At 34.2% G+C, this 11,364-nt stretch overlaps 1 protein-coding gene across 1 annotated transcript in view; it reads left to right on the forward strand.

The window, feature by feature from the left end:
* LOC100742334 (RNA polymerase II elongation factor Ell) overlaps positions 1 to 6,973 on the forward strand; it is a 148,240-nt gene extending 141,267 nt beyond the window's left edge. Inside the window, exons 5-10 of the mRNA XM_012380689.3 lie at positions 2,556 to 2,795; positions 3,347 to 3,417; positions 3,502 to 3,708; positions 4,974 to 5,880; positions 6,247 to 6,424; positions 6,539 to 6,973. Coding sequence (XP_012236112.1) covers positions 2,556 to 2,795; positions 3,347 to 3,417; positions 3,502 to 3,708; positions 4,974 to 5,880; positions 6,247 to 6,424; positions 6,539 to 6,757 — 1,822 coding nt within the window. The 3' untranslated portion in view covers positions 6,758 to 6,973. The remainder of the gene's footprint in view (positions 1 to 2,555; positions 2,796 to 3,346; positions 3,418 to 3,501; positions 3,709 to 4,973; positions 5,881 to 6,246; positions 6,425 to 6,538) is intronic.
* The last annotated feature ends 4,391 nt before the right edge of the window (positions 6,974 to 11,364 follow it).

Raw genomic sequence — 11,364 nt, forward strand, 5'->3', positions numbered from 1 at the left:
GATTTCTATTTTAATGATTCTTCTTGTCAGTATATTTAAACGATAGAGGGAAGATTCATTTCGAATACAAAAATGTCCTAATATACAGGGTGGTTGGTACAAGCGGAAAGGGGATGATTCTACGCGAAAAAAGAGGTCGAAAATATAGAATACAAATTTTTCGTTCGAGGCTTTGTTATCGAGAAAATCGACTTTGAATTTTCGCTCGGTACGCGTGCGGTACGTTATAACGGATCTCACTGTAGATCGTTGTCTCGATGGAAAAATTAAAAAAATTTGTATTCTATATTTTCGACTTGTTTTTTAACGTAGAATCACCCCCTTTCCGCTTGTACCACCAGTTACCAACCACTCTGTATATTTAATTTCCCATTCATCAATATGTCGCATCGTTTTTGTATATTCACATATGCAAGAAGTAAAATCCACTTCGCTGCAATTAATTCGATTACTTTTATTAGCTTTAAATTTTGTAGGTATAGAAATAGCCGTTTAAGAGTAACTAAAATAATAAAAATAATAAATAAAATTTGGCTCCGATAGATGAAATTCTGATAAATAAAATCCCATCGTAGGAACGTAGAAAAGGGGAAAAGAAAAAAGAATAATCCGAAGCATTGCATTGTTTGGACCAGTTGCATTCTCTATAGTTGTCTAGTGGTAGCGCCGGTTACATAATTCCGCGTTTAAGAGCAAAGCTGATAATGGGTTTTCCCGATGATGGCTTGCGTCAGAAAGGAAAATCGATTAATCACTTTCCTCGCGGAAAGACGATTCCTGTAGATTAGAGCTGGACATTAGGTGGGAAAGTGGCGTCAACCAGAACCTTGTCTACTGACGTCAAGCGTGGGTTGGTTAGGTGTCGACGTTAAGAGATAGAAATGATCTCGTTAACTGATACGATATACGGTAAAATATTCCAGTCGTTTATACCGATCATATTATACGAAGCAATTTATGCTGATTATATTATGCGAACTACTTGCAATTAGATCTTCCAATACGGTGGATTCTATCCTTTAAAGTAAAAAATATGATAATAAAAATGCAAAACAATCTAAGATACTAAACACTGAAAATGTAAATGTCACAGAGAATAATAGAATCATAGCTGTGCTATACATACGTAGCTTGAATTAACCCTTTGATCCCTATGGACGCATATATGCGTTTGCCAATTTTTTCCACCTCCCTCGCCCTTGAGATTATTTCGTTAGTATAAGAGACGATACGCGTGCATTTCTTAGTAACGACAATGAACAAAAAAAAAAAAAAATGAGAATCTGTTTATTTTCTGTATACTTCTGTATATTCGCGGAGATTATAATTGCGATTAATATGTCTTTACACTCCGTTGTCGCTATCGTGGCGACATTATAAATGAAACTAACAAATCCGTTATCGCCGCCGTGGTGATATTCTAAATGAAATGAACAGCTCCGTTGTCGTTGCCGTGGCGACATTCTAAGTACGATTGTAAGTAGTCTCGGAGTAACTGGCAGCCCATAGTAAAAATGATTCGGAGTTTCTGGTGGGTCATCGGGATACCCGGTGTGCGAAGGGATATTATAGCAGTGCCGTATATAAATCATTAATTTTTATTAAGAAAAAGTATTTGGTCCCCAACGCGGATAACTTTCACCGGGAGTATTCAGTAATTTATTCGAACGTTGAATACTAGCAGTTCTTTTTTGCCAAAATAAGACTCTCGTATAATGAATAATTCTTGTAAATATAGAGATACCGATTTTTTTGTAAATTCTATGAGCTTAGATTTATATCAAACACGTCATACGCACGAAATAAGCTGTTTTATTAAATAGAAGTCTGTTAAATGAAACGTTCTGAAATAGCTACATGCCAACTATAAAACGTTCCTTGAATATTTCATTGATCAATCACTTTCCTCTGTCATAGAAAAATTCTTCACTCTGTATATTAAGATGACGGTACGATATTACTATGGTACCTAATCACTGCTGCAAAAGGTTTTTCAGGACCATCGATATACAGCAGGGACGCGCTATTAACGTCGTAATGATTTCAAACTGGAAATGACAGTGGAAAAACGTGGGCATTTTACGACCATTATTTTTCTTCTCTTTCGTTTAACAACCGTAGACGGTTATGCTTGCATAGTTTCGTATATAGTACTTTCTATTATGAATATTTAATGTACCGGGGAACTAGTTTATTCGCGATGTAGGGGACTATCAATCATTTTATCAACTTGGTAAATCATGCAAATTATGGGAAAGTAAGGTAGAACTATCGGAACGTAAGTTATATCGTGTATCATTTCGAAAATAACGAAAGACCATACTTTCATTTATTCCTTTCGATCTTCTTCGTCTCTTAACAACAATGCTTTGAAACATTGCGAGTTATAATAACAAATTCTAAGATTGTAAATAATCTCGTATACCATATTCTTATATATTATTCTCGTATAAAAAAACATCACTTACTCGCTAATATCGTATAATATAATATTAAAAATAGTAGTAATATTTATCAGCATGCCCCTTATCGTTCTTCGTTTTATTTTCCACCAGCACCAGAGTTATCAAGCCAAATGGGCCGGACATCGGGCGCAAAGTAAAGGTGAAAACTACCGGAAGAACTATACCATCTCCATCACCATTGAATTCGAGGTATCGGGAATCGACGAGCATTCCAACTTCCGTTAGTCAGCCTAGACTGTCTTCCTCTTACAAGGCCACTGTCAATAATCAACCAGCAGCTCGAAATCAACCGGAGAAGAAAGTCTCTGAGATCATGCGTAGGCCACTCAAGTAAGTTTCGATTAGACCGTATAATCGTACCTTGAAGAACGTGTAATCATCGTTTACTTTCATAACGATAAAACAGAGAACGAAACAAGAAAGATTTAAGAAAATTAAAAATATTTGAGGAGCACGCAAGGACATGACGTTATTCCCTTTATTTTGATATCGCTTGGTAGCAAAAACACTTGCAGAGAAAACAATTTGTTTGCTGCAACTGGTACAGGTCTTTTAAAAATACGCGATAAGTCTATGAAATTTTGTAAACAATAACAAGAATGTATATCATGTTGTAGTAACAATATTTTTACTGTTTTATTCGACCGTCGAATTAAATAGTTTTAGTAATAATTCTAAATTCTATCATAAATATTTTGTGCATTTCAAGACTGTTTATTATATTCTGTCCGTGTGTTCTTCATTTAGAAATACGGTCGTAAAAGTTCGATAAAAGAACGAAAACAAAGTAAAGTTTGTAAGATAAGTAGCTTAAGATAAAAGTCTAAATAATCATCTAAGTATCCATTAGTTCTAACGAATATTTTGTTTTCTGTTTACAGGGAAAGGCTTATCCATCTTCTTGCTTTGAGGCCATACAAAAAGCCAGAGTTGTATGATCGTATAAACAGAGGTAAAAATATAAACGAAAAATACAAACTTAAGATTATCCATCAAATTTTTGGCGCAAATTAATTAATCGATATCTTATTTTCAGAGGGCATCAAAGATCGAGAACGTACCGCCATGCCGATGATTCTGAAACAAGTAGCTTTCATGAGGGATAACACGTATCATCTGCATAGATACGTCTGGAATGATGTGCTAGAAGATTGGCCTTATTATACAGAACAGGAAAAGACCATGTTGAAAAGAAGAAAACCTCAAAATCTAACGCCTCCTGGTTCTAGCGATGGATCCAGCGGTACGATACATTTTCACGGATTAAATCTTCATCTCGCCGAATATTCATTGCGACAGAGCAACATGAAAGTCTAATTATATTTCACATTCATTCGGGAACAATTGTCAGTACATAGATACTTTTATTCACTTGTTAAAAGATTTAAAGCTAATGACGATGAAATTGGCAAATCGACAAAAATATTTTTCCAAACGTACTCGAACAATAACATATAATGGTCTTCTTTTATATCAATGAGTAGACTTAGATGAGTATACATTGTTTACATATACATTGTTTACATTATATACATTGTTTACAGTATACATTGTTTGTATACATATAGATGCATAGACATTGTTTACAGTATACATTGTTTGTATACATATAGATGGGTAGACATTGTTTACAGTCTACATTGTTTGTATACATATAGATGCGTAGACATTGTTTACAGTATACATTGTTTGTATACATATCGATGAGTAGACATTGTTTACAGTATACATTGTTTGTATACATATCAATGAGTAGACATTGTTTACAGTATACATTGTTTGTATACATATAGATGAGTAGACATTGTTTACAGTATAGTAGAAATCTTACACACTCTCTGTTTGGTGTTTGATCTCTACTAAGTTATTTATTATAATATGATTTAAACAGAAAACAATGGTTACTTAACATGAACTTAATGCAGTAATATGATTATAACTAATACAACTTAATTTTAATGTTATTGGGAAATTTGAATGTGTAAAGATATACAGGATAAAAAATATAAAAAATATTCAAAGTTAATTTTAATATTTAGAGAATGACGCAAGTCTGTGTTTGGATTTCATTGCATTTCTTGTTTTCATAAAAATTTAAATCTATGTAAATATTATGCAGTGTATTAATCCATTAGCATATTAATCTTTTCACACCGAAAGTTCCTGTGAATCGTATTTTTCCGACCAAAATTGCTATTTATTGCTATAGCGTCATGATTTTGTGTTTTGAGAGACAATCGTATGATGAGTAGCACTTTCACGCCTACGTTTCTCTGAATATCGCAGTCCACTTCCTCAGAATACACCTGCGACAGTTTCTTTTGAAAAACCAAGTCATAGCATCCATCCATCGTCGTAGAAGCTTTAAATCTAAAATGTTACCATAGTATTGACAATAATTTCGAAGAATTGTTCCAACAATCTATTCATACATGCTAACGCGTTAACAATAATCCAGATAAAATACAGAATAACATATTGAATGTACATTATCGATTATGATTACAGGCAGCGGACAATCTCCTAATTCCACTCATCCAGGTTCACCGCCTGCGATCACAGCACCTCCGCCCTCGTTGTTGGGCAACAAGCGACCAGGATATTATCAGGGTAATGATGGATTACCGACAAAAAGACCACGGATATCGCATTATAGGAAGTCAGAATTGAATTCTGGATCGTCGAACGTCGGGGAGAATGGAAGGACGGCTGGTAGTGGTGGAAATAGTAACAGTGTTAGTGTCGTTTCCAGTGCAGCCGGTGGTAGTAGTGCGAATGGTGGCAGTGGTGGTAACAACGGTGGTGTAATTGACGGCTGGGATCAACGGCAGCATCAGCGTGATCGTCGTGGCGATTATCGACCCGAAAGAACAGCGAACAGTGATGTGCTACGAGGTGGCAGCTATGGCCATGGAAAAGCGTGCTTGACGCCAACCAGTGATAGTGAAGAGACCAACCAGCAGCACGGTCATCGGGACGGGAACACCGGAACGTCTGCGAGCAATGTCGCTAACAACGCGACCACTGGCCATAGTAGTGTAGCTCATAATAATTCTTTGAGCAGCAGTCGTCATCATCATGGAAAGACTGCAACGCTTGGTGCCGAAGAGAGTGCCGGTACGGCTGTGGATTGCGTGGCTCGTTCGATGCCGAGTGCCGCGAGTGACGGTGGTAGTGCAGGTAGTTATAGTGGTAGTTCGAATGGAATACTCGCCGACAGGAGAGATAGAAGCGACAGGAACGATAGGGGACGCGTTGGCGACAGGGATCGTGACCCCAGAAAGAAGAATAACGGAACAGCTGCTAACTCGTATAACGAGTTAATCGTACCTAACTATGACACCACCGAACATAATCCTGACAGTCTTCACTTAGAGGAGAGTCCTAAATCATCGGAGTATCCGGACTACCTCACGTGAGTATCTTCGAAATTAATAAAATTTAATAGAATAACCAGTAAGATTCTTCCTACGATTTTGTCTCCGTTATTGTTAATTACCATATGTTGTAGCGCTCATTAATATGGATATCTATTTATTGTAAAAAAAAAAAACAAAATAACACGATCTGCACGCTTTGTGATCTAGAGAAAGACTCGTCATCGTGGCTCCATAGTTGTCTTGATATTAATTATTTATTCTTTCTCTATAATATACAGCCTTACATTCATATGTTACGATAATGGAGATAAAGCAGTGCAGTTTTCTGCAGTTGTGAATCTTAATTTGGATCTTACTAAGCAAAATATACATCGGTGTACTTACGCTCGAATTTCTTACAGGTATTATACGACAATAAGCAGTACGGAACAGAGAAGACGTTATAAGGCAGAATTTAATGCAGATTATGAAGAATATCGAAGGCTACATACTCAAGTGGCGAAAGTATCTAAACGATTTGTACAGCTTCAAGATCGTTTGAAACAAGAAGAAGCTTCAGGCAATTGGGAAGAATATCAGGTACCGTATCGCATGTAAATAATATACAAGACACAATGATACTGTATCGCAAGAAGCATTGTTACAATGGAAGATCTAACAATTATTTATTTATATCTGTTTTATGTTTTACAGGAAATAAGGCAGCAAATTTTCGATGAGTATAACGAAACCAAAAGCAATCCTAAGCATAAGGAAACGAAATGCCGTTTTCATTACTTGCATGAAAAGCTAAGCCACATCAAGCGGCTGGTATTGGAATATGATACGCAGAACTGTGGTGGCATGGTGACTAGCAGCAGCAACGTAGATGGTAGCAACGACATGAAGGAAATGGATAGTTTGCACTACTGACACAAACTGAAAAGGCCGCTTTTTACTCTCTACCTTTTTTCGGTTGTCGGTATGCTATTATCTTCAGTGTCGAAGAATTTGCATTTTCTCGGCATGTTCCAAGGCTGATCTAAAACGGTCCACATGGTTCCTGAGTTGTATCGCCGAAAACAAAGTCAAGTACTCTCTGAACCGGGGTTGCGAGGATATATATATATATATATCTATATATATATATAGATAGATAGGATATATATTATAGATATATATATATATATTATATATATATATGTATATATATATATATTTATATATAAACTCGCACATCACGAAGAACCTTCAATGCTGTTGTTGAAAAAATTTGCGTGTAAGTCGAGGATCTCTCTTCTGTAACTGATTTGTGCGCGCGACTGTGATGATCTCTTCGACTTACGTTGTGTGATCGTGAGCGATCATCGGGATACGCTTGCGTGCTACTTCGACCAATGGTAACCAGATTGATAAAGGATCTTTTTAACGACAATCGGTACAATTTGAAGGGAAAGAAGAAGTATAAGAATAATGAAAATAAAAGAAGAAAAAGCCAGAGTCCATCCGAGGAGGGAGAGAGAGAGAGAGAGAAAGAGAGAGAGAGAACAATGAGGAAAAAGGGCATTCGCGGAGAACTAGATATTATGCGTGAACTGAAAGAGCACAGAAACGTTTTTTCTTGAGAAGAAAGAACTCTGTCCTCCAATGGAAGATAGGAAGAAGAAGAATAGGGAAAAAGCGAAGAAAGAAGATAATTGAGAAAAAAGTAATTAACTCTATATAATAAGTTACTTACCGTGCGCATGTCCAGGTGCGCACTTCCAGGTGTGTCGTCCAATTTAACATTAGATTAAAAACAAAAAGAAAAGATCGACAATGCGAATGCGAGAACAGGGTCCAAAAGGTAGTAAATGGCTTATCACGTGCCACGTCCTGAGGACACTGCGTTTCTTTTTCCGTCGGAAGGGAAAAGGAAAGGAGGCTAGCACAGAGACTGTCCACGAGCTGCCGCGAATCGTATATATGATCTGCTGCTCGCCATTTTCTTTCTTTCTTTCTTTTTTGTTCTCTTTGTTCCTCCATTTCTGATTATCTTTTTTTTTTTGTGTCTTTCTTTTCATCTTATTTCTTTGTTCTCATTTGTCTTGTTAGAGAAAGAACAAAGGGAATCCTTAACTTTTTCCGCTAAGAGAGAGAGACTATGTTATATGCATCGTAAGGTTAGGACGATTCTTTGTTACCTCCTCGTTCTCTTTTTTGTTCCTTCACCATACGGCCCATTTCTTATATCAGGGTCTCGGTCGGTGTAACTTGACTTAATAGGCAAAAGAATGACATAACTTGGGAATCTATCTTATAACAATTAAAACGAAAAAAAAAAAAAATGAACGTACTAAAACAAAAGAGAGGAAGGATGAGAATACGTTAAGCACTCTTCTTAGAATTATCTGCCATAAAGTGATATAAGAAAATAAATAAACCAATCACGTGCGGTTAGCTATGGCCGCACTTTGCGCTTCAGATATCCACAAAACAAGCAGGACTAAAGTTTAGGGAAATGAGAATGATACGAAGTATAAAACTGGCTTCGTTCCTTCCAAATCACGCGATCGCTCGTAGTGATTCCAGTTGTGTGTATCGTTATGCTAGGATACATCCGTTTTATACGATTTCATAACTGTTGTTAGTCATTGAAAGGCAGATGGTGCGGAGCCATCACCGATATGAAATAAAAAATATTTAACAAACGGCAAATTAAAAATCCCCCCCACCCCAAAAAGAGTAAAAGTAAATTATAAATGAAATAAGAAGAAAAACGGTAAGATCGAAATATTAAAAACGAACAAGTATCATATAGTAATAATTAATCGTCGTCAGCGATAAATATAATATACAGTGCGTTGTACAGTATACGCCAATTTATTATACGTACGAATGAATACCTTCTTCGTATAATTATTATTATTATTATTATTATTATTATTATGACAGATACTATTAATATAATTATTGATGCTATTACTACTATTATTGTTCGGATAGTTAGAAAGATAGATACAATTCGAAACCTTCGTTGGAGAACCTGCAGTTACTGAACGAAGGTATCAAAGAAAGATATTACATATATCAAGCCAATTTCAATTTTCCATTGAATATGTAACGAAAGTTTATGATGTTAATGTTTCTAATATCCTTTTGTCTGTTTACTATGATATCATTTTAAACGCATAAATACGATGAAAGAATCTTGCATAGTAATTTTAAACGTATCCCCTTTCATTCTCATTCTTTTGTCTCTTTTTTTTTTTTTTTTCTTTAAGACGATTTGTATATAAGGCGTGTGTCTTTCTACTTCACACTTGCTTTGTTTCACATTAAGTAAACATTTGCAGTTATTTGTAAGTGTTTTGTGATAGGAGGTGAAGAAAGTGAAAGACGGTGATAAAGAGGAAGGGAACTTGGCTCGTACTAATTCGGTATATTGCGCATATATCGTCGTTTGTATGAATGAAATATAATACCTAAAAAGTTTTTAAATATTAGTGTACATAACTTTACACTCTTACAAGATACGTATTTCGACTTTTCTCTTTCACATAGTTAATTATTCTAAAGTATAAAAAAAGATGTTAATTTGTAAACATTTTACGTTACAAGTTTTAATGTTTAAATCATTTTATAGCAGCTTTTTCTGATATATTGCATATCTATATAAAATCAATTAAAAAAATTTACTCGTTTAATATGTTGTTTCGTTAATTCTTTTAAATGTAATACAAGTCGTTTCTTTTTTGCATTGTACATATTTATTTAGCTTCGTAGAAATTTAATTTGAAATTTATTAATATCCAATTGATCGAAAGTCATTTAGTTAATAAGATTCCTTTTTTCTGAAAATGAAAATATTAATAATGAAAAGTAAAATTAAGTTTCTGTTGAACGAAAAGGAAAGTCTGTATTTTAGTTTTATTGAAATATTATCGTGCATCGTATCTTGCGCGTCTAGTTCTCTTTTTTTTTTTTTTTTAACCAATTAAATATGCTATTGATTTATTCGTTGACGAACACCGCTCGGTGTTTTTGATCGCCAATAATTTTAAAGAAAATGCAAATAAATTGCATATAAACGATTAGAATTCTATGTGTTAAAGGTCTTTGTGCCTTAGTAACTTAATTTAGTTGTTGTATTTTCAAAAAGACATACTTTTATCGTAGTCTTTTAGTACATTGTAGAATAATTAATTATGTTTGAACTTGTATGAACGAGTCGCAAGATTTCATTGTATTAGCTTAAATTTATTAGTAATGTAAAATATTGTTTCTATCGACTAAAAATATTTTCAAGCAAGGAGAAAAAAAAAAGTTTTGACTTTTTTGTTTCCCATTTTATAGAGATTCTTTGTTTGCTGCTCTTAAAACTCTCTGTGCAATGTGTTTCGCTCCTTTTACGTACTATATTTAGGTTGAGTGGCAGAATTAATGACAGGAAAGTACTAAATATAAAGTAAAGTAAAGTTACTAAATATATTATAACCCAAATCTCTAGAAACCTTGATTTAAAAAATGCGTTTGATGCGGTCGAGGAGAAAAAGGAAAACGAGAATAATGAATGATAATTTTGAAATGTTAGATGATGTCTCGTTATGAGAAAAGAGAGATAACTGAGCGCTGCTAGAATATGAATGGCACAGTGTTGACAAGTATTTTCTACTGATTGCAACGAATTTATAAAATGCAAAACAACACGGAAAGAGCCTGTTTAGAATAAAATAATTTAACCTATTTTTATATATAAAAATATACATATAAGTAAATAAACGAATAAGCAAATAAATTAAATAAATAAATAAAAAATAAATAAATTAATTAATTAATATTATACATATATACGATTACAGAATCTATCGTGTGTGTGTTCATGGAGATAATTCGAGGATTGTAAGGACATTAATATCGAAGTATATATGGATGTAACTAAAAGGTACGGGAACTCGTTAATATATGTCGTTGTGATTCGATTTGAACTACGATCGGTTCATTTGTAGATATAAATGATAGGGAATCTTATTTTTGCTCATTTTTTCCCTTTGCATTTACAAAAAGAAAAAAATGTAATAAAAATTATAAAATAATTAATTTATGCGTTTCTTTTCACTCTCATTTCATTTACACTTCACTGCTTTTTATAGCGTAGCCGACGAATAACGGAGAAACAGAGAACAAAATTATAAAATTCAACAGGTATTTGCATAACGCGCAAAAGAAAAGAGAAAGAAAAAAAAAAGAAGAAAAGAGAGAAAAGAAGCTCCCGGCGTGTTTTTTTCAACACTGTCATACTGTGCCATACATAACTTGGGAACTTCGGTGTACGATGGTTCAGTAAAAAGTTTGTATCTAGATTATGAATATTCCGACTTTCCTTTTTGTATTATATTCGCGCATTGATTATTAAACAAAAGAAACTATACGTAAGGATATTTTCAGACCATTCCTTTATTATAAATAATAAATTTTGGAATGCTGTTGTTAAATTTAAAATAATGCTGTAATGGACGAATAATCCAAGAAATGAAAGATTCGAATTATTAATTACTTAT

Source organism: Bombus impatiens, unplaced genomic scaffold (genome assembly GCF_000188095.3).
Source record: "Bombus impatiens unplaced genomic scaffold, BIMP_2.2 scf_0106, whole genome shotgun sequence".
In the NCBI taxonomy this organism is placed as follows: domain Eukaryota; kingdom Metazoa; phylum Arthropoda; class Insecta; order Hymenoptera; family Apidae; genus Bombus; species Bombus impatiens.